The 23,715-nt window shown below is 49.9% G+C and overlaps 2 protein-coding genes across 4 annotated transcripts; both read right to left on the bottom strand.

The window, feature by feature from the left end:
* Positions 1 to 4,566: 4,566 nt before the first annotated feature.
* Positions 4,567 to 14,031, bottom strand: LOC147154129 (major facilitator superfamily domain-containing protein 6-A-like). 3 transcript variants are annotated; one of them, XM_086041889.1, is made up of 8 exons: positions 13,776 to 14,031; positions 12,937 to 13,045; positions 11,417 to 12,860; positions 9,968 to 10,065; positions 9,200 to 9,361; positions 8,221 to 8,316; positions 6,863 to 7,155; positions 4,567 to 5,119 (listed from the first exon to the last, which is right to left on the bottom strand). In XM_086041889.1, exons 3-8 carry the CDS (start codon positions 12,856 to 12,858, stop codon positions 4,964 to 4,966), a joined length of 2,247 nt encoding a protein of 748 aa, XP_085898015.1. In that variant the 5' UTR covers positions 12,859 to 12,860; positions 12,937 to 13,045; positions 13,776 to 14,031; the 3' UTR covers positions 4,567 to 4,963. The 3 variants fall into 3 exon arrangements, with proteins under 3 accessions (XP_085898015.1, XP_085898007.1, XP_085898022.1); XM_086041881.1 differs by lacking the exon at positions 12,937 to 13,045; XM_086041896.1 differs by lacking the exons at positions 9,200 to 9,361; positions 12,937 to 13,045.
* A 631-nt stretch (positions 14,032 to 14,662) lies between these two features.
* LOC147154128 (uncharacterized) lies at positions 14,663 to 18,750 on the bottom strand. The gene has a single exon (XM_086041854.1). The coding sequence runs from the start codon at positions 18,507 to 18,509 to the stop codon at positions 17,421 to 17,423; it is 1,089 nt and encodes a 362-aa protein (XP_085897980.1). The 5' UTR covers positions 18,510 to 18,750; the 3' UTR covers positions 14,663 to 17,420.
* Between the last annotated feature and the right edge of the window lie 4,965 nt (positions 18,751 to 23,715).

Here is a 23,715-nt window from a genome sequence, read left to right as displayed (position 1 = left end):
CGCGCCCTGTCAGAGCACCCCCGCCGCTCCCCTTCTCCACTCCCAGACAGCCCACATGCTCAGCACTCCGGCGGCTCTTTTGCAATCCGACTTCCCCCTTTGGAGAGGAGAGGAGAGGAGAGGAGAGGAGAGGAGAGGAGAGGAGAGGGGGGTTGGAAGAGGGGGGAAACAACCAAGAGGCACAAACGTCCCTCCTCATTTGGAGCCGGCGCCGTTCCCCAAGTTTGTCGACGGGCGTGGACGCCGCTGGGAAAAATGCAAAGAAATCTAGTCTTAAAGTAGCAGCTTTTTTTTTATTAAGCACATTTCTTATGTGTGTGCGTGTAAGGCTCCTACTTTGTGTCTGTTGAGTGTGGGACGTATGAGCGGCTTATGTCTGACCGAACACATGTGTGCTTGTGTGGGCGGGAAGTCTGTGCATAGGAGTGATGTAGATGCGCGCGCGCGCTTGTGTATTTGAGGACACCGGCTATGTGTGCGGACATTTTGGGCAAGGATGTGTGTGGGCGTTGCATGTGCAGGCGGAGGTTACGTGACACACAGACAGAGACAGCAATATGCGAGCGTGTGACTTTCAATAGGCGTCTGCAGTGTGAAATTGCCTCTTGACTCAAAGCAGAAAGTGCAAATGACCGTGGCGAGCATGCGGCAGCCTGGAGAAATGTCACAGCCAGCGAGGCCGCAGGCAGGGCAGGCCAAGATGGCCCGGGGCCCCGAACCTTCGGAAGGGGCGCCACGGCCGCCGCCGCCGCGGCCGCCGCCACTCACGAGGGTAGTAACCTTGGCCACAAGGGCTGCAGTCCAAACCAAAGACTTCAAAGACTTACCGTACGGACGGACAAAACGACACATGCGACGGTCCTTTGCATTTGAAATGAAATTCTTCAACCTCATCTCTTACATGTCTCCCCCAAACATTAGCAGGTGAGGAACATTGAAGAAAAGCACCATACGAATCTTAATAATAAAAAGGATGATTATTGTTTTGATCATTTGTGTTATATAATGTGTAAGTATACGTATTTAGTGTGTGTATGTAACATAATTATTCAGTGGTGCGTGATATAAATAGATATGTGACAATTTTAGCTGTAAATAGCTTCTTTGTAGTATTGCAAATATAGAAACCTCCTCTATGTAAAACCACCGTATTAAACAGCCATTATTACGATTATAATGATGAATTGTACTAGTAGTAAGGGGCGTCGTCTCCAAACGTGCAAGCAAACGACCCCCGTGTTACGCCATGCAGCTATCAGACGAGGAAGACGACAGAAGCTTCTATTGAAACAATGCGGCCGCTGGCATCATTTGCATGATTATTGCTGTGAACTTTTTGATGTGCAGCCAGCAGGCAGCAGCGGCGGCAGCCGCCGCCGCCGCCGCCCCCCACGCACACGCCCACCTCGCCAGCTCAAGTCCCTGACTCAATTAGAAACAAACCTCGGCAACTTCCTGGCACACAAGTACCCACACGCGGCTCCGCCCACATCACTGCCAGCACAACGAGCGCATGCACAGTCGGTGACATTCATGCAAGGGCGAGCAAGCGGTCCACACGCAAACACCTTTAATTACAGATCACCACTCCAGAGGAGGCGGGGGCACGCGCGCAAACACGCACGCGCACGCAATGTGAGCAATGTTGCTCAACAAAGCTTTCGCGTTTGAGTCTTGAGCCCAGTTCAACCGCGTGCAGCGTGAGTTGGCAAAAGAACTCACGCTTAGCTACAACTACACGCTTGTGTTAAAAAAATACAAATAAAAACACACGATAAAAGTAGAAGCACCGATTCAACTCCTGTATGCGTTTTTGATTGGAAAACAGTACTCTATAATGGCGCACCTTATAAAAACAGACAGAAGTGACCATAGAATGCAAAGAAATTGAAATGAAGCACTTTTTGCTTCATTTGAATGGACATTGTGCTGCTGCTGCTGCTGCTTATGGTGCACATACGTACCTTGGCCACCTTGGGGCAGTGTCTCTCACGCACACGCACGCGCACACATTACATATTGGATTGTTATTCTGAAAACCTGATGTGCTTGAGGAAAAAAAAAAAAAACAGGGCAGATTCAGAATCAGCGCCCTGGCAACAAAAATGATGTAGAAAAGTTTACTTCCATCTCCGATTAAAAACATTTTCAAACATTTGTCAACCAGTGTTATCTATCGAATGTGTTGCAACACCGTTTGCGTTCAAATATCCATTGGTTTATAGGGTTATAACACCGCAATCCCATTTGTTAGCCTGTCGATAGCGTTTCCCATTAAGCTAGTGGTCTTTAAGGCAGAGTTGTGTGGTTGCTTTAAATGCACGTGGAATTCTCCTTTTTTATGTTTCGCTTGACTGTTAACTTTGACTGCAGTGCCAAAGAAAGAGCCTCTCTTTTTTTCACAAATTGCTCACTACCTGCCAAATGTCTGCTTGTTGTGAAGTGAAGTGAGCTCACTGGCACCATACGCTTGTAGTAAAAAACACAAAACAAAACAAAACAAAACAAAAATGGCCGAAAGACGGCTTGTTAAAGTCGAAAACCTCCCGAGTCGTCGTATGTGAAGGCGCCACTCGAAGGCGCCTATCCTGCATGTTTTAGAGGTTTCCCTCCTCCAACACACCCGAATCAAACGATCTGCTCATCAGCAAGCTCTGCAGAATCCTGTTGACCATTCTGATCATTTCACTAAGGTCTGGTAGTTATTTGAATTCCCAAGCGAGGCCGTGACGCCGGGCGCAGCGCCCGCCTGCTGGCCAGAGAAGCCTGTTAGCTAGTTTGCTAGCGAGCTAGCTAGTGGCTAGCACCTCTCATTGAGGCGTTGAAAGTTGACAGTGTGGGACATATTGCCATCTAGGGAAAGAAAGTTGCTGGACAAAGAAGCATCCTTTTTTTTTTTTTAACAGGGTTTCACACATTTTGCAGCGAAGCCCACAGCTTTTGAGAGCAGAGACAAGCTTGATATCCTTTTCTTTTTAAACAATTATGAAGCCTCGCCTCGAATACACTACTTGATTTTTCTTATTCAAATATTGAAAATTTGCCAGGTTTTGCACTTTAAAGAAGGGAATTATTTGACGTAGTCTGCGACAAGAGCAAAAATGTGCCAATGCGTTGTCTCTTGTGCCAGTCTAAATACCATCAGCCTCTAGCATTCACAAAGTCTCTAATCTACAATGATCTTTTTTTGTGACTCACTTCACATAGCAACTCTTTGGGAACACATTTCGATAGCATAAAAGTCTGAGCCGACGCTAGGTCGCTCTTGGTTTCAAAACAAATCCCCCCAAAATTGTCGCTCTTGGTTGAAAAGCAACAACAAAAATGTTGTTATAAGAACCTCAAAATCTATCTAGTCATCATGAGGATGTCAAAAATTGCTGCGTGAATCCCTCTTGAAATCGGAGAGGGTAAAAAGATGCAAAAACACATGCAATGAAACATTCTGGGACCAAGCCACAAAGCTTTGCAGCTGATCGATGAAAATGTTTTGAATTTTCTCTTGTGATCACGTTTCATGCGTGTAATTTTCAAACGCGATTATGTTAACAGAATCACAGCAAAGACGCTTGTAATGTGCTTAAGATTTAGGAGGAAATACAACACGAGACGTGCTGAGAAATGTCAAAGCGCCACAAATTATCCTCACAAAGGGCCACTGCGATTGTAAATCACTCAATCAAGGAGTGGCATCGCTTAGCACCTGAAGATGGCGCCTGTGATTTGTACGTGCTTGCCCAGGAACGTCCTCGCTCACGGCGACAATGGAAAATGTCCACAATTCAAGTGGAGCCCCAAAAGTTGACCTTGGAGCCAGAGACGCCGTAGCAGGGCAGGCCGAACCAGGCGGCGGCCCGGGGCCCCTTCAGCTGAAGGGGACCTCGAGAGACGGCTGACATTGGCCCGTATCGCTGACAGGCAACGCGGGCGACGCTTTACAAAGGACATTGGAAATCCCCCGCTAACTTGCCGCTGCTGGCTAGTATCGGGGGCCTCGGCAGACACGGCACATATTGGTCTACATTCATGACAAACGGAAAACCCCTTTGACACTGCAATGACGCATCAGGATTCAGGAATCGCTATTTCAGCCGCGCTTGAATATTATGTAGTTCAAAATCGATATTATTTGGGGCAGTGGGAGGTGGGGGCCTTCCTGCCAGAGGGGTCTAGAAAAGCCCCTCCCTATTGTGCTGTCGAGGCCCCTTAAGTTCTGCTTGTGAAGCAGCATCTTGAGTGCCGGGAGGGGGGGGGGGGGGGTCGGGGGTGCTACACACACACACACACATCACACCAACAAATTAACTTTTTTTTTTTTTTTAACAATAGTCTACTTCTTGAGGAAGCTTACTGTCCTCCCACACACGCCAATCATTTGTAGGCGTATCACGACCTCAATAACCCTGGACCACGTACGCCACTGGGGCCTTGAAAACTGTGACTCTTCCAGTGCGCTACTGCCGCCAAGTGGTCAACTACAGAACTGCACAAACATTTTGCAGCGAAGGAAGTCTTTTGTCATCAAGATCAGACACACGAAACAGGGCTTGGGCGGTACAAGTCCAGTATTGGGAATTCTTTGGCATTTTATTTCAAATGGTCACTTTCAGTGAGCTGCGAGTCTCGACGACACGATTCTTTCCCAAGTTGCAGTCGCCACATCTAATCCATGATACAAACCCTCTGACGGGATGGTTTTAAATACTGTTCTGAGTATTACAGTGATTCGCCGAGAATGTGGAAGATAAGGCGAGTCGAATCGACTTTTGTCAAAGCAAACAGCCATGTTGACGTAAAAACCGGTTTCACAAGAAACAAGTGGCTCCAGCTCAGAGAAGCCTGAAAATAGCCTCAACTCTTGAGTTAAGTTTAAATTAAATCACCGTCATATGGTACAACTTACGAAAGAGGCACTTTGTCATCAGCGGAAAGGTTGACAGTCTCAAAGTGACAGCCGGTTCAATTACGGATATTTGAAGCTGTTGCTGTTTTTTTCATCCGGCGTCCGCTGCTCATTGTTAGAGTCCGAAGGCGCCGGGGGGGCGGGGCTTGGTCCGGCCGCGGGCACGATGTCGCCGTCGCTCGCGCGCGTCGCCTCCGCCGCTCCGTCGCTCGCGACCTGGTCGTGAAGACGACAAACAGCTGACACACCTCGTGCATGTTTGCGCTTGCGCGCAATGGCACAAAAACATCTCGGCGCTCGATCAAGGACGCCACAAAGACGACGGGCTCGCCATGGGCATGATGCAGGCTTTCCTCCCACGCACGTGACTGAAACGCTCTCACAACACACGACCGGAACCCTTGCATACACGCGACTCAAATGCAATGAGTGCTCCAGAGAGGTTTTGATCCCCTTTGGCAGACAGAACCTTTTGTTAGTCTTGAGTCCCACTCGACCCAACTGTTGTACGGCGGTCCACAGGGTTCAAATTAGGGGCCCCCGCTGTTTTTATTGTATTTGCCGCTCCTGGGTTCCATCGCAAGGAAGCGCGGTGTTTCCTTTCACCGCTATGCCGGTGACAGTCAGATCTATGTCGCGCTGAGCAAAAAGGACGCTTTCTCCATGAGGCCACTTTTGTCCTGCCTGGAGGAAATTGAGGCCACTGAATTTCTTGAATTTCATTCAAAGGAAAACCAAAGTTGTGCGTGTGATCCCAGCGGCCCTTGTACATCTCACCCTGCTGAATTGGGCTCCCTGAAAGACTCTCATACATCCTGCTGAAATGTTCTCACACACACACACACTCACATAGCCTGCTACTCTGAAACAACTTCCTACACAATTGAAACATACACAATCCTATATTGCTCTCACGAACTACTGAAGCTGCTTCTTTTTTTTTTCTCGCAAACTCTTGAAATGCTCTCTTATTCACACAACTGAATTTTTCTTGTACACACGGCAAACCCTCTCAAGAATTCTGGAGTGTGTACGCGTGTGTGAGCATTTCAGTAGCCTGAATGAAAGGATTGAACGTGAACGAGAGCATTTCTAGCGGTCTCGCGTGAGAGGTAGTCCTGAACTATATACACGACACAGCCTAACGCAAAAACACGAACGGGGTAACAAAAGCGTCGCCTCTCTGCAGCGAAAGGCGCCAACCAGGAAGGAGAGGAAGCAAGTCACAGGAGTGACACAGGAAATCATTGTAAAGTCGCAGTCAGTTTACATGACATCAACAGAACGCAGAACGCAGAGCGCAAGGCACAAAGGTTCAACATGACGTCACACATACTTGCGGGTGGCAAAAGACGGAGCACCCTTACATGTCATTGGCCTCTGCAAAAACAGGCAAAGTGGCGCCAATGTTGAGTTGTCCTCCCCCCTCCCCCCACCACTACTTTGAATATGTTGAAGTGAAGACGTTACCTTAGATGAGGTCAATTGCTTCAAAGGGCGCAGATGTGCTCTTTTGACGCTGACATGCAAATCAATCATGCTGGAGATCTGACGCTAGCGACAAGGCTAGCCCGTTCCATTTTGCTCAATGTCTTCCACAAGCCCAATGGCGATGAAGGTTCGGTTCCATGCCCAGTTTGCCTTTTAAAAGTGGCGTCTTGCCTGTGCGACTGTTTACAAAATCAACTGCAGTGATCCTTCTCAACCGCAGGCTGCTATGAATTTGGAGTAGCATTATCATTTGAAGGATCTCGAAAGAAAATGAAATGTTTGGAGGGATATCCGGTGACGCAAGTTTTTGTCAGTTGGGGTCAGCGGGAGTCACTCGTGTCCTGCCCCCCGGAAGTCGAGGTCGCTCTATGAGATGGTGCGCAACCTACTGCGGCGAGCGGCTTTCCCCTCAGACGCAAAAATGACTTTGTAGGCCTTGATGGAGTTTGCGAAAGTGACGCGGCTCACCTGTTGGCGCTGCGCCTCGCGCTGTCCACTCTTGGCCATGTTCACCATCTCTTTGATCTGGACAATGGCGAAGGCAACGGTGACCCAGGGGCCGCCCGAGAGCACCCAGGCCGGCCGGGCGACGTCCTCCTGCTCTTCCTGGTACTTGGTCTTCTTCACGGGAAGAGGCACCACCGGCTGGCTGACGGCGGGGCTCCCCCCTTGCTCCCTGATTTGGTTCTCCACCAAGTCGATGGTGGCAATGGGAACCGGGCTGGAGGGCACCGGAATGTTCTCTGCCAGCATTTTGGCCTCTAGCAAATCAAGCAACAGAGAAGGTTTGATTTGAATAGCTTGGCGGACATCACGTGCGTCCGTCCGTCCGTCCCACAGTTCTGAGGTCAGGGGGGGGCTGCCATCTCGTCAGCCCGCGGTTTACGGCAGACTTACTTTCCTAACCCAAATTTGTGCCGTAGCTGCAACGCGCCACCGTTTATTACTATTGCATAAGTAATCGGTCACGGGAACACTAGCCGTCCGGCGCTTAAAGACGCTTCACGACCTCCGACGTCGGTTTGGTGTATCAGGGCCTTCAAACAACCAAATGAAAAACACGAAGCGCGCTGCCAAATGCGTGTACCTTCGCACTGATCGCACGCCGCTTCTAACCTCAATTTCGGAATGTCGGGACCTTCATGAGCCAGGGCTTCCCTTTCTCTATTTACATCCTGTACTGATCGAGGTTGTTTTAGTTGACGAGAACTAACAAGATCACTACAACTAACGCTATTGCAGCACGGCCGTCCGCCGGAAGAAGGGAGGTCCGACAGTTGCGTGGGAGTTGCGGTCGCCTCGGAAGGTCGTCGTCTAGCGGCAGCCGATAAAAAAGCACCACCGGATGGCGTCGCCCTTACGGCTTGCGTGTTTGGAATGGCTTCCCCGTTACTGCCGCATGGCGCGCACACTGAGACCATCCGACCTTTATCGAAGACGTCTGGGTTGTAATGCATCTAACTTTCCAAGCGGTACGCTGCACTTACTGTGTACTTCAAAGTCTGTCGACTGTCATACGGTAGCGCTGTTTGATTCCTGGATGGCTGTGTTTCAAATCATATTTTTCTTGAGTTTTTACTACACAATACTTCAAAGATGTTTTTTCTAACCTTGTGTGCACACAAGAAATACACAAAATGTATTTACGAAAAAGGAACACTAAAACAAAAGTCAAATGAAACATCTAAAAAACAAATCCGCTCTGACAACTACAACTAACGTAACTATGGTCAATTGGAAAAAACCAACAACCTGAAAATGAAAGCCTATTCTAATCCCGCCACTACATGGGGGTGTGGGAAGGAAGGGCGGGGGGTGTTACCCACCTCCCTCCGTTTGGCCTGTCAGACACTGGATGAGGACGAAGATGAGGAGAATGATCAGGGAAGCCATGCCGATCCCCCGGAACGACTCTGCAGCGCCTGCAAAAATCGAAAACAGTGACATCAGTGGACGTATACAGCCCATTTCACTTGTTTTGTTTCATCCTCCAAGATTTTTTTGGAAGTTGCAAACCTTGAATGGGAATTCATTCGAACGAAACAGAATGAAGCAGGAATTTAAGAAGCTTGGCTCTTAACAAGAAAAGGAAAAAAAAAAAAAAAAAAGAGAGCGAAAAGTGAGAACAATTAAAGTCCAGCGGGCAAGTAGAGCCATCAAAAACAGGATATGTATATGTATACTGTACTTCTTAGAGAGAATACCTTTCCATTCAACGAAACTCAATTCCGGGTTAATTGGAATGGAAAGTTACTTTCAAAAACGGTATAAATCATTTCAAAGTTGAAATTGCACCGATTTTCTTTTCAGAATTTGTTCTACGCAGGCCCACGAGTCTAAACACAGCATTCTGATTCGTATCGCGTTTGCGGAATACCAGAAAATTGAGCTAGCTCGGGGGCGGCCATTTTGTCACAGTTCTATCGACCGGAGACGACAGCCGCGGATTTCTCGTATTCCACAACCGCAATACTAATCGGAATGCCGTATTTAGACTAGCGGGCCCGCACAAAACACGTTCTGGAATGTTCTGCTGACTTTTGCAAAATGCTGATTACAATACATAACTGTAGTGATGCCTATCAAGCGCTTTTGTGCTGATAAACCGATAAGGATACGTGACGGATAGCGCGCTACGCTGTAAATCTGTATTTGACGTCACATTCGGGTGGCGGCAAGCGTTAGCGGCCAGGCTACGCTAAACAAATCCAAGCAGTATATCCTTTGACAACGTACATCAGGGACATCGTTTAAGATGAGCACGCACGAAAGAATCCCAATCGCGCACGAGGCGGGGCTCCGTACCAAAATAACCGACCAGCAGCCCTCCCACCATGGCGCCGCAGCCGCGGCCCAGCCCCAGGTGAAGCCCCTGCAGGATGCCCTGGGCCGACGTCCGGAGAGCCGGCGGGACGGCCGCGCTCAAGTAGGAAATGCAAGCGGCCCAAACCGACGCGTGGGTCACACCTGCAACACAAGCACGGGTCACGTGACATGACATCCTGCTGCCCCGACGTCACTTGTGGCGACATTTTCAGACACTTTCCTGACAAATACGTCATACTCGTTTCACGGGGAAAAAACGCACAGGAGATAAAACGACGCTTCCAAATCATGAGACATCAGGCAGCCGCGGACGCAGACGACGACGTCGTCCGCGTACAATTTCATCTATCGTGTCAGCAAACACCTCTGACAGGTTTAGTCCGCTCAACTGTCGGTCGCGGTTTCAAATTCCACTCCTGGAAAAACGGATGCTCCTCGGTCTGGCATGTGACAAATACCCAAATAAAGTCAAAAGGTTGCCATTTTAGGAGCTCAATCACTGGCCAGTGACTAACCTTCTTCTTCACTACATTTCGAATATCAATATATTGAGAAAAATGCTCAAAACATTTCGCAGTTACAAAAGTAAAGACAATTGAGAATTTTGGCAGACATTTGAGTGAGAGGCATCCGGTAGACGCGCGCCGTTTGCCTGACGGGCCACAGGAACGGAGGAGGCGGCGGCGGCTCGCACGTAGCCCCCAAACCTCCGGTCGTGTCCGAAAGCTTTCATGCCCGCGACGTTACCTTGGAGGACCTCCACCGGCAGCACGGTCCAGGCGTTCTGCAGGTACGAGATGTAGAGGTAGCGCGCCGTGTTGCAGCCCAGGCCGATGTAGAGCACCCTGAGGGCAAAAACACGTCGGCAGTTTCAACATTTGGGTGAGCGACCACGTCTTCGGGCCGACATCGGGAGGCGACCCGCCCTTAGACCGCAAATTCATCCCGAGGCGGGCTGGGCTCGGCCGCATTCGCTCAGAATACGCACAACGTGTTTGCGCACACGCACGCACGCACTATCGCACGCAGGTGACAACTAGGTGCGACCTTTGAAAGGCAGCGGATTTTTGTGTCCTGTAGTCACGTGTCCTCTGGTCCCGTCGCTTGGACGGCATCCACACGGAATGCGGATCCGCTTGCCGCGAGGACATCAAGCACGTGCGTGCTCCAAAAGGCTGCAGCTGACCGTAAATTGGCCGCCGCATCAATGGCTGGCGGATCGACGGTTGCTCGTCGGGGCGCCCTCCACGAGCGCAACACTGAGCCTCCCCCCTGCCGCGGCAGAAAGGGGTTCAACGCCTCTGCTTCTCGCAATGGTGAAATTGAAATCTGCATTAAGAGAATTGTAACGTGACCAAAAAGAATCGGATGATGGACACTAAATGCATTTCATGACATCAGTTTGTCGGCAGAGGAGTCAAAGTCATTTTGTGGTGGGCCGCATCCTAGTTGCGCTTGCACTGCTGTGGAAATCATTTCAATGTCAAATCAACTGACACCGCGTGCGCAAGCGCCCCGACATTTGACGGATGTTTTCACATCACATCGTAAAGTAAGCGCGCAAGCCCACTCCCGCTAAACTCGTTGCTGGGAACATAATGTGAACTTCAACGGGTCGCCCGACTACAAATCGGTGAGCAGCTCAAGTTCCGTTCCTGTACAGCGGGGGAGGGGCAGCCCAAAAAGAAACGGTGGAAAAAAATGTTAGGATGAAGCATTCCATCTGTTGGATGAGTAATCGGATAAATATTGATTTGGCATTATGAAACAATAACATGCGTGTAAGGTACGGGTATTATTTTGTCCGCTTGGGCTCAGCATCCTCGTGCTGTACCGTAGTATCTGTGACTTTGAATGTGTTTGCTTTTAAAGAGCGCGGCCTGGCAAATGAAGGAGACGCTAACATCGGTCCAAAAATGAGTCCTGCAACGCTTCGAGGCGGCGATTTTGCGTTGATTTTGTATCATTTTTCTTCTTTTTTTTTCAATAATTGAATCGTTGCAGTTGACTCTTTGCACGTTTTCAGACATCGTCCCCAAACATGCGTCATGTCTTTCGGAACAAATCTCCGACTTTCCAAACGACGTCGGGGGCCGGGCCTCGAGTTGGACAACCGGCGTCCATCGTTTATCGAGCCACCAAATTCGCGCGAATGCAAAATGGGGCGCGTTTGACAAGCCAGGTTCAAGATCTCACCTGATGTGTCCCACCAACTCGATGAACTTGTGGCTGGTGAAGTAGGCGCCGAGCTCCGAGACGTGACTCAGGACGGAGCAGACGCCAAAGAGCGTGTAGGTGCCCTGGAGGTCCTCCAGGTGCCAGTACAGGAAGCTGAAGACAAAGCCGTAGCCGAAGCCCATGAACCAGGCCACGAAGAGGACCGAGCCGTAGCGCACGCTGCACAGCAGCTTCAGAAGGTCGCCGTAGTGGAATTCCTGCTGGGCGGCGGCGGCGGCGGCGGCGGGCGGCCCGCGGACGCCGTCGGGCTCGGACCCGGCCGCCGCTCCCGCGACGCCCTCTGGAAGCTCCTGCCGATATTGGGCGCCCGTTTCAAAGTAGAACTGAGTGGCCACCACAAAGGCCGCAGCCATGAGCACGCCAAAGACGATGAAGGCGATCTGATAGTTGCGCATGCGGAAGTCGGGCAGGAGGCAGCCCAGGCCGTCGATGGTGACGCTGACGTGCGTGTGGTCGATCCAGATGCCCACCAGCAGCATGGCCAGCCCCCAGCCCAGAGAGCCCCACATCCTCTGCAGGCCGTAGCGATCGCGCGCCCTGCCCAGGTACTGCAGCGTGACCGTGTCCACGATGGTGACGGCCGGAGCGCTGAAGAACTCGCCCACGATGATGAGCAGTAGAATGATGAGGAAGATGTTCTCCACTTGCTCCTTGTCGTAGACGATTTGGTGCTCCTTGGCACCGGTTGTCGGAACCGGCGCGGCGGTTGTGCTGTTGATATCGGGGGTGCTATCGTTCACGCTTCGCTCCATTCCGGGGACAGGGAACTTCGCCAGCCAGTGGAGCCCAATGACGCCGCGGCGGACGCGCTCGCTCGAGTTGCTCTCCGGCGTGACGTTTCCGGGCGGGAGAGCGCCGGTCGGCGGCGGCGGCGACGGCGTGGTCACGTCGGCGCCTTTCTCCACACATTTCATGTCGGCCGGCTTCACAAAGCCGATGGCGCAGTTGAACACCAACCAGCAGAAGACCGAGAAGAGCAGCAGCGCCTTGCCCTTCTTGAAGCGGTCGGCCACAAGGCCCCAGAACGGCGCGCTGCAGAACTCGATGAAGTAGCGGATGCCCACCAGCAGGCCGCTGCGACTGGCAGACATGCCCAGCTGCTTATAGTAGACCGCCAGCAGCGGGTGTAGGGAGCCGTAGGCGGCATAGAAGAAGAAATAGAAGACTTTGGAGATGAGGAGCTGAGTGTTGATGCGGTGCAAGATCCTCTCGCAGCAGTTCAAGGAGCCGCACCGCGAGCTCGCCGGCAGATCGGCCGGCGATTCGACGGACGGGGGGGCGGGACGGGGAAGACCCGTCTGCTGCAGTGACAGTTTGTTGAAGGCTCCCTCCGGCGCCGACTTGTCCTCGGGCTCCTCCTCATCGTCGGTCAGGATGGCAACCTTGTCATCGGCTGGCATATCTGCAGAAATACGGAACGCAAACATCGGGACCTTGAAATTCCCACAGCGATCTCCCGGTCCCAAATACAGTCATACCTTGTCCAAGTCGACTGGACAAACTCCTGCAAAGTGTTTCCAGTTACAAGCCCTCGCTTGGTAGTTTTATTTTTCGTTTTTTCCCTTTGCGTCCTGAGCCAAAATGGGACTTTGGAGCAAGTGAATGAAGTAGAAAGACAAGGAGAGCAAAATGAGAACACTCCCAAAAGAGGCAAACGCTGAACTAATCGCGGGGTAATCGGCAAACACGACTGACTGCATGCATGCATGCGTAGCAACACACAACGGCACTGATACTCACACTACTGCAAGTGGTATGGCAAAGCCTAGAAATACAGTTTAGCCACTTTGTTGAGCCAGTCCTATAAAAATCCCTATATGGAGTTAAGAAAAAAGTGAACACATGCAGTTGCCAGTGTTTGGAATCATTCCCTTTTTCCCCCAGTCCGCCCACGCCATAATCACAATACCCACATTTTCTGCAAACTCCAAATTTATTCGACGTGATGATAATGAATTCATTGTACGAACGATTCCAAACACAAGCCGTGGAAACGTAGCTAGCCGGAGACCTTTTCAAAGGCACCGAGCGGCCCTCGCGTCGCAGTTTGGAAACTAAACTGATCAGTCACTCGCTCTCTTGCGGAAGTGCCTTTTTTTGTTTGTTTGTTTGTTTGTTTGCCTTCACAACCCTTCCAACATACGTCGCGCGTCACATCCAACCAAAACGCTTTTAGAAGACACAAAGGAACATTTGGGAAATAATGCCAAATGTAATACGTCAAAGAAAGGGATTTGAGCAGCGAATAATATCGTGTGAGCGAGCCAATGTCCTGGCAAACACATATGTGGTGACAAATAAAATGTCAACCGCTTACCTGCTTAGGTCACCGATCCCATCCACTTCAAAATATGATTTTGCACTTTCTTTTTGAGCTTTTCTCTCTCAGGCAGGACATTTCACCAACGAAATCCTATAGAATTTCTGCGTTTACCGCTTTAATCTAACACAAGTCGCCGTATTGTGTAAATGTAGTGCGAGTATCTATTTGTCGCCGGCTCGTTTCTCTCATTCGCGTTAGCCCGTCGAACCGGACTTCCCACCTGTCCCGCACCGACATCAGCGTCAAGTTAGCCACGGTGGAGTCAATGCACTTCCGGAAATCGCTTTCAAAATAAGAAACTTTGCTAAGCTACAGCTGCACTGGCTTCCAACGAATAAGTACCGGTGTCGATCATAACATTCGGGAACATGCGTGGAGGCCGTTTCTGTGTATGTGTGGTTTTGCATATACGACAATTTATCTTGAACAATCAGTTGGACTGCTCAGCTGCTGAACGTATTGGCCTTTCTTTTTTCTACATCCGGTATGCATACGGGTCAAATCCGAGGATTTTACTCAGACGAGTCCGTTAAAGGGAGCCTCCCAATTGTACTAATAAATGAACAATGCGGGCCGAGACCGGAGACTCTGGCTCAACCGTATGACGCCCAACGCAACCTGTTCCGGGTTTCTTTTCTTTTGTTCATCACGAGTGTGAAATTTAAATCATCAAAACAACACGCTTACAAAAACGTATCAACGACAGCGGAAGCCACGTGCAAGTGCAATGCTTTAAATGAAATAGTCTGAAACAAAACAAGAGCTCTTCGTAGGGAGCATACAAATTCAAATGTAAAAAATCAATCATGTCCAAACGCATCCTGTACACAAGGATTGCATTAAAAACTCATACCTGCAGGGGGCGATCGAGACTTTGACTGTATTGACAGTTGACGTGACGTCATCTGGACTGTTTTTCATAGAAAGCAAATATGAAGGCACATGTTCATCCCAAGACATTCAGTATTTTTAATGCTTTTCAAACACGAAGAGCTTTCATGCAGCACTGCCAAAAAAAAAGAAAAAAGTGAAAGTGCCTGCCTCCCACAACAGGCTTGTAAGGGTGTAAAATTAGAACGATTAAGGAAGGTAATTTTTGTGAAACAAATCCCAAGTGGCACGATGCGTTTTTTTGGGGTTGAATGAAGCCGCAAAGAAGAAGAGGATATGCTTGGTGCAGCATTACAAAATGTAGTACCAGTACAATGGTACCTTGACTTATGAGCCATTTGATCCTTGAACCCGCACAGAACTCGAAACACTCACAGCTCAAGTGATGTTTCATCATTGAAATGATTGAAAGACATTTTACAACGTGTCTTAATATGAAGCTCGCGGATGTTCGCAAGGCAACATTTTATGGACTGGTTAAGTACACGGCATGTAATTACCTCCATCTGACATTTAAGTAAACTTAAACTGGGAGTGGCAACAATCCATTTACTATACTCAGCCTCTTGTTTGAAGAATTGTCGACTGGCTGCCAAACTGCTACTTGTGAGCAGCCACTACGGTCGTACATCAAATTTGGACAAATCTAGCGAGTGACGGCTATCTTGAAAAAGTCAAAAATGTTGTCGCTCAAAAGTTGAGGTACCAATGTATACCCAATGCATTTCCACCACTGAAATTCATTTTATACGATACAATTTTATTTATGTAGCAACATTTCACAACAGCTACAGCTGCGACAAAGCACTTTACATACAACGACAAAACAGCCATAATGCAACAAGTGAAATCAATAAGTCAACATAAAACACTGCACACAATAGACACCGGGAAAGAGCCGAAAATTTCAGGTCGGATCGAAAGCCAGAGAAAAGAAATGTGTCTTCAACCGGGTTTTGAGAGGGGGCTTGCCTAGCATCCAATGGGAGCTCATTCCAGAGGGAAGGACCAGCGACGGAAAAGGGTTGGATCCCCTCCCAGGCTCCGCTCGGTCCTCGGCACCTCGAGCAGCGCCTGGTCCGCAGACCTGAGGCTGCGGAAAGGTGCGCGCGTAGGGCTGGAGGAGCTCGGAGAGGTGCGCCGGGGCCAGGCCATTTCATGATTTCAAGACAAACAGGAGAATCTTAAATTGAACCGAATCGGTGTTATGCGCTCCATCTTCCGAGCTCCACTTAATAGGCGGGCAGCAGCGTTTTGGACCAACTGGAGACTGGCTGACTCCAAAGGAAAGCGCATTGCATTCATCTAGCCGAGATGTAACAAAGGCATGGGTGACTGTTGGGAGTGCCGATGGGAAAGGAGGGGCTTTACCTTAGTGAAAGAAGCGGGACCGAACAACAGCGCCGATTTGCTGGTCCGAGAGTGGTCTTAAGGAGAAGGCGTCTTCTTTGCTCAGCGGGACATAGATTTGACTGTCATCCGCATAGCAGTGGAAGGAAATACGGCGTTTTCTAAGGATGGCACCCAGGGGCAGCAAATACAAGGAGAAAAGCAATGGCCCCAAAATACAACCCTGTGGAACACCATACGAGACGAGGGGCAGAGCGGGACTCCGAGGAACCTAGGCTAACAGAAAAAGTCCTGCCAGCTAAATAGGATCTAAATCACTCTAGAGCGCTTCCACTAATGCCCGCTTGGTGTTGCGAGCGAGTCAAAAGAATGTTGCGGTCTACCGTATCCAAAGCCGCAGTCGAATCCGACGAAACGAGACATAGGTGGTCTCATTTGCCAGGAGGATGTCATTAAAAACACGTAGCAGGGCTGACTCTGTGCTACGCGTCTTCTTGAAGCCTGACCGGAAAACCTCCACGACATTGTGTTCATGCGCCACTTTTTCCCGGCTCCCCGACAACGTGACCATCGGGAGTCTGTAGTATAACAACATAATAGAGTGTGATAAGAGAGCATAAGGGAAAAAAAACGCCTTCTCTAGTGTCGTTACTGCCCACATGTCCAGAATCACCGTCCATCCATCATCTATCGCGCTTCTCCTCACGAGGGTCGCTCACGGGCCTATCCCGGCTGTCTTCGGGCAGTAGGCGGCCGGGGGACACCCTGAATCGGTCGCGGGGCACACAGAGACAAACAAACATTCGCGCCTAGGGGCGATTTCGCGTGTCCAATCAACTTACCACTCAGCACGTTTTTGGAACGTGGGAGGAAACCGGAGTACCCGCAGAAAACCCACGCAGGCAGGCGCGGGGAGAACATGCAAACGCCGACCTCTGAACCGTGAGGCCGACGCGCGAACCGGTGGAGCGCCGCGCCGCCTCCAGAATAACCGCTCGAAAGCAAACAAAGATCACGGTTCGATGCGTTTCAATACAATCCCAACGCGCCGATTAACGTTTTATGAGCGTCGCGTTAACGAGTCAGCAATCCGTTCAGCCGGCGACGGCGCTTCCGCGGGGCGAACGGCCAGCCAATCGATTGTCCCGCTTGTGCCGATGGACCGTTCCCACACCGCCTCACTTGCATACCATCGACAATGCCTGACAGTCCAAAAAAAAAGTGCCATCGGCCGAGAGTAGCATCTATAAATGCCCGCGGCGGAAAGAGAACGTCGACCGTAGGGTAATTCGGGGGTTCGCTCCCGCTGGAAGGCGTTTTTTGGGCGACCGGCGTTATCGACGGCACTGGTCAGTCACGGAGGGTGCCAGCCGTACGGCAAAGGGAAAAGGCTCAATGTCAGTAGTCGGACTCGTCCGACAGTTCTCCCCGCTGCGTCCAGTGCTCCCTTCTCTTCTTCCGCTTCCTCTTCCTCTCCCCCGCGAGCATGGCGGCCAGCACCGTGACGACCACCGCGACGGTGATGATGAGCACGGCGAGCGTCTCGGCGACGCACAGTTCCGCGTCCACCCGGCTCAGGCGGGAGCGGCGCAGCACGGCGGGCTGGGCGCACGTCAGGTTGGAGTAGTCGTCCAGGAAGAGCCTGCGGATGCTCCTCAGCTTGCGGAAGACCCTCTGCAGGTCGCAGTCGCAATTCCAGGGGTTGCCCTCCAGCAGGACGTGCGTGCCGGCCGCGCGGATGCTCAGGAAGCTCTGGAAGGAGACGGCGCTCAGCCGGTTGCGGGCCAGGTTGAGGAGGCTGACGCTGGCGAGCGGCGTGAAGAGGCCCGCCTGCGTCTGGTTGATGCGGTTGCCGGCCAAGTCGAGGAGCTCCAGCGAGCGCAGCGTGGAGAAGACGCCGCTGCTCAGACGGCTCAGCCGGTTGCCCCGCAGGTGCAGCTGGCGCAGGCCGCTCATGGAGGCGAAGGACCGCGGCCGGATGGCGCCGATGGCGTTGCCGCTCAGGTTCAGCTTGCGCAGGCCGTCCAGGTGCGCGAAGCTGCCGCCGTCCAGGCCGCTCAGCGAGTTGTGAGCCAGCCGCAGCTCCCGCAGGAGGGCCAGGCCCGCCGAGAAACCCTCGGCCAGGGCGGAGATCCGGTTCCAGCTCAGGTCCAGCGTCTGCAGGAAGCGCAGCTCCGAGAAGGCGCCGTCCCGCACCACGCTGATGTTGTTGTGCTGCAGCAGGAGCACGCGCAGCTTGCGGTTCTTGGCGAAGGCGCGCTCGCCGACGGCGGCGATGCGGTTGTGGGACAGGTCCCAAAGTTCCGTGGCGGACGGGACCCCGCCGGGCAGCTCGGTGAGGGAGGCCCGCGAGCAGATGGCCGACCTCACATCCCCGCGACACTCGCAAGCCGGCTCGCACCGGCCAGAGCGGCGGGAGGACACGGCCGACGCGGCCAGCAGGAGGAGCGGCAACACCCTCATGGACTCGCAGAAGGAAACGAGCATTCGTACGGAAGGAGACGCTACTTGTCGGCCAAGGTGAACAGAACGGAAGACTCGGACAGCCCAACTATCGTCTAATGTCGCTCGTCGTACTTGACCCGCTTTTTCGTCTTACGGACAGCTGCCCGTCCTCTTGCGCCTGCCGCGGACATCCGGCGGCCAACGCGCTGCAAGCAAGATCTAACGAGAGACGGACACTACAAAGAGGATGGCAAGACGGAAAGCTGCACAGCAGGGAGGGGAGGGGAGGGGAGGGGAGGGGAGCCTGTCAATTATTTACCGCGCGGCCGCGGGAGGGCGGGCCGAGCCGGGAGGGGCGGGCGCTTGAGTCACTCAAGGCAAAGTGGGCCACGGAGCACAATTACAAGGCCCGATCCAATTGATTGCCAGAAGCATTTCGTGGAGCCCGCTTGCGTCTTCTCTTTGTACTTGTGATGGTTCTCTCCACCCTTTGCCCACCCTTAAAAAAAAAAGGTGTGGCAAACTTTATTTTGAGTAAATGCCAAGGCTACGATAGCTCCATAAAACTAACAAAATAACCACAACTAACATTGAAAAATTCATTTTTGCTAAGCAAATAAAATAAATATGAACATATTTTGGGTTTTTTTAACTACTACAAATTCCTTTGTCAATTCATATCATAAAGGAGTTTTTAAGGTTCATTTTTAATGATTTTCTTTCGGTATTGTTGTACATCTGTACAGAAGAAAGAAGGTCAAACAGAGGTTTGAGCATCGTTAGTTTACTCTATTACACTCTACTTAGTGACCTTTTACATTTTCTTTTATTATATTTTATTGATATTAAAAGAAGGCATTTTCAAAAATAAATACATACAATAAACAAACTAATCTGCTCCAAAGACTACTCAAAACTAACTGCATTGAAAAAACAAAAGCCAAAAAGTGCAAAAAATTCAAAACCATTCCAAACCCGGTTTACGCCTCTGGTCGCTAAAACGCGAACAGCAAATGGCCCGCAAGCTGTAGTTTGGACACCAGTGGCCTCAATTTTGTTTGTGAGTGTGACCGTGTCAGTTTGCTTGTGTATATCGCCTGGTCCCCAGTCCAAGGTGTAATCCATCCCGCCTCTCGCCCAAACTCAGCCGTATTGAGGACATGCGCTCTCCAAAAGGGACACGTCAGAAATGGTAGGCCAACACAAATGCATACCCCTCCCCGCACTTTTCCTAACACTATTGAGCGACTTATCTGTTGTAGATTTGCTAAAACAGCAAATCCGATGCTTGCTTTGTACAAAGCGCGAGCACAGTAAACAAATGAGAGCGCGCTCCAAAATCATATTCTCGAAGAAAATTGAAGACTCTAAATAATTGTCTGTTGGCGTGAATGGTCGTTTGTCTAAACACTATGCGGCCGTGCTCGGGGCCCTCGGACTCCGTCCCAATCAAGCCCCCCCCCCCCCCCCCCCCCTTTCAGGTCCAGATGTCAAATTGTTTACTCTCATCTGTAATATGAGGCAGGATGTATCAGATAAATTGCGAGCAGACCTGTTGGTCACCGAGAGAAAGATTACATTAATGCCGTCCAAATCCATGCGCCAGATAAAGCGCCCCATCGGCGTACTTGGACACATGTTCGCTTCGGCCTTTAGCTAGCAACAACTGAGGCACCTGATTAGGGCAGGCATAATTCCACAAGACTTGTTTGTTTTTAATAATGTATAGATATTGCATGCCACCGTTTTTTCGCCCATTTTCCCGTTGAGTCAAACCATTTGAACTTCAACACCTCATTCAACTCACATTTCATATGTCAACAATTCAATGAATGCCCCAGTGTTTTAGTTCAGCGTCAGCAATATAGCATTCGCAAGCAATTTATACACTAATTGGATTCTCCAGTTCTCTTCCCTTCCAAAACAAAATCAAGAATATCTTTTTGCGATGTTCGGTGTTGTAATGAGGAGAAGGAAGCAGGTTTCCCGTACCAGCAGGTCTCGGTTGCCCGCGGGGCTCCACTTTCACGGCGTCAGCCTGTGTACAATGAGCACAAATGTCCCTCCTTCAATTACCTGCCTGCCAGTCAGTGACAGACACTCAACAAAATCACACATTCTGCGCCGCCGCCGCTGCATTTGGGTCACTCGGGTTGTCCGATGGGCACCGCGGCGGGCAACGTGTAACCAAGAATAGCAGAAAGACAATCGTGAAAGTATTTGATTGGCGAGTACAGCATGCCTCACGCTCCCAGAGAGCAGCGGGATTAAAGTAAACACCAACCAAGACGTTAATCCACGCATAGAAGGATTAGATCTGCGTTCTTCTGCTTTGGAACATTCTAGGCCACATATCTTAATCGACATCACTTTGACACTCCAGCCGGGTGGCGCTTTCTATTTCACCACTTCCCACTGACAGACATGTGAACCCATCCAGCCACGTTCCACTGTTCAGTGAACTAGGTGAACGGGATTAGCATCGAAATCAACGCGCACCGTCGTCATGCGGGCATATATTTGTCTTCTTCTCTTAGCTGAACCCACATTGACGTATGAAAGCTGAGTTGGCACATTGATAAGGATTTGTCATTTCTCTCCGTGGCTGCGTACACTTTCCAGTGCAATTGGATACAATGCTACCATGCTAACATGGAGCAAGACAGCAACCCGAGTAGAGAAAGTGCAGATTGCTTCACATTTCAGGTTGTATCGTGTGACCGGCGGTCAGGATGGCCTACTATTTCAAATGACTTTGTTTTTATGATGTCAGACAGAACACGATTTCATAGTAAGGGGGGTTAGTTACCTTGAAGTGTTTCGCTGTACACACTGTGTCCAAACAATATCGGAAATGTTTCCATAGTGCAGTGTTTTTCAAACTTTGTGCCGCCATGATAAAAATGATCTCATTTGTGTGCCTGTGCAGTCACGCGCCTGGCAGCGTAATCATGTCTTTACTACATCGTAGTACGCTTCCATAGCAGCAGCAGATAGCCAATTGTCTTTGTTTACAGACAAGCGAATTAGTGACGCATGTTTATCCAAACAGGCCCATGTTTCACACTGAGTAAGTATCAATATGAAGCATTTGAAAATACTTTTTTCTTTGTGTTTATTTAATTCCTATTCAAGACGTTATGATATAGCGCCATTCTTCAATGTTAAAAATGCTTATATACACAATCTAACACTTATATTGTTGAAATAAGATTTTTTTTTTTTCACAATTTCAGCTGGTGGTGTGCCGCGGGATTTTTTTCAATGAAAACAATGTGCCTTGACTCCAAAAAGTTTGAAAAACACTGCCATAGTGCACACTTGCTCAGCTTTCTACTCGGAGCGCTGTAATGCGTACTAATGGCCAGCAGGCGACGCAAAAGACCCGTTTTAAAAAGCAGAGACGCTTGAGGGCTGTCGAGATTGTTGTTTCACAATTTGATCCGTTTATGATAAAGTAGGCCATCTCACAAAACTCCTCACCTTTCAAAATATTTTTCTTATACCTTTTCAATAGACAGCTCTGAAAAAATGACACTTTGCTTCAAAGTAATGTAGTCAGTGCACAGATTGGGTGTAAAGATACAACACCTTGGCAATAACTCAACACACATTCATGAATGTCTAAACAACAACAACAATGACACAGACGAGTACACTCCTAAGTGTAAAAAAAAATTGGGAACAATTAGCCATTTTCGCTCCTAGGTGACTGTTGTGGGTCGCAAGGTTTCGTGTGTGAATGAGGTGCAGGTGTGGTAAACGTGCAGTTATTGCAAAATAAAATGTTTGCAAAAAAAAAGGGGGGTGTTCCAACCTTTGTCAGATACTGTATTGAAAAATCTAAAACAGTAACTTGACTGACCAGTGAGGACAGCACAGTATGTACTTGTGGTTAGCATGTCTGCCTTACAATTATAAGGTTTGGGTTTTGTTCTGCGCTCTGGCTTTCCTGTGTGTTATGGGTGCGGGCGGGGTAGAGGACCCAAATGCAGGGAGGCAGGAGAAGCAGGGCTTACTGAACAAAACTATCCATCAACAAAAAAAACAGCATAAACAAAGTCCTGAAAAATCCCAAACTCAAAATAACAAAGAAACAAACACTGGGAAACAAAACACAACACTAGGAGAAACAAAACAACATGGCAACAAAGACTGACAGACACCAAGGAACTAAATACAAGCAAGCTGACGAGTTAACAAGGAAGACCTGGGCAAGACACAAATGGTTGGAGGGAGCTGATTGGTTAACACAAGGGACCAAGATGACAAGAACAGGTGGAAACGACACCTAACGGGGAAGACGGGACATGCGGAAATAAAACCAAATGTAATCCAAGCAAAAACAGAATCATGACACTGTGTGGGGCTTTTGTTGATTTGTTACAGGTGTTCTGGCTTCCTCCCACATTACAAAAACATTCACGTCAGGTCAATTGAAAACAATGGAATTCCCCAAGTACTGTATATACAATGAGACTTCAAAATCGTAAAACTCAAGTCTTTGTCTCTGCTCTCAAACACTTGACTCTGGCGGCTAGAATATATCCCACCGGGTCATTCCGGGGCAATATATCAGTGTAACTGTTTTTTACCGTTTCCGTTTCCCATGCATGCCACCACAAATGGCACCAGGTACCCGCTTGCAAGCTGACGAGGCTTGCAGGGCTCCTCTTTGGTCAAATGATGAAAAACAGTTGAGTGCTGTCTCTCCACGATTGAGAACTGCATAGGTCTCAGTCTTGGCACATTTCCAGCAATTGTCTTCCAAAATGTCTCAAGTCACCTATTTAGAAGACACCAATCTCCGACTTGACCTTAAGCGGTCTTTAAACACAGCAAGAAAGCATTTGGGTGGATGGAGTGCGTACCCCTGGCGGTGTCTGCGCATGTGACGGACAGAGGTGTTTACAAAGCGGACAGTGGCGCAGGCGTGGCGCCGGCCTCCCCGACGCCGGCCTCCCCGACGCCTCTCCTTAGATCCAAGCTGGCATCTTTGACTCGGTGACGGGAAGTAGCTCGCCCTCGCGTGAGTCCAAAGACTGGACATCCAGGAGGAAATTCGTTCGAGTTCACTGCCAGGTTTGTGCTCCTCAATCCAATTTACTCACGAGGTGTCAAGTCATGGGATTGTTACACGCTCACCTCGACAAGTGTGAAGCCATCCCTAATTGAAATCATCAGAAGCGCCACCGCCATCATCGCCGTAGCTCGACAGATGGACCCACTAAAGTAAATGAACTATAAA

This window comes from Filicampus tigris, chromosome 1 (assembly GCF_054856515.1).
Source record: "Filicampus tigris isolate MCC_2025a chromosome 1, RoL_Ftig_1.0, whole genome shotgun sequence".
NCBI classification, from domain to species: Eukaryota; Metazoa; Chordata; class Actinopteri; order Syngnathiformes; family Syngnathidae; genus Filicampus; species Filicampus tigris.
This window is presented reverse-complemented; position numbering and strand designations above follow the sequence as displayed.

Coding starts and splice junctions, on each gene's coding strand:
- LOC147154129 (XM_086041889.1), bottom strand. CDS start 12,858: ATGCCAGCCGATGACAAGGTTGCCATCCTGACCGACGATGAGGAGGAG. Junction 10,066..11,416: donor GAGTTGGTGGGACACATCAG/GTGAGATCTTGA, acceptor TTTTGCCCTCAG/GGTGCTCTACATCGGCCTGG. Junction 7,156..8,220: donor GACAGGCCAAACGGAGGGAG/GTGGGTAACACC, acceptor TTGATTTGCTAG/AGGCCAAAATGCTGGCAGAG.
- LOC147154128 (XM_086041854.1), bottom strand. CDS start 18,509: ATGCTCGTTTCCTTCTGCGAGTCCATGAGGGTGTTGCCGCTCCTCCTG.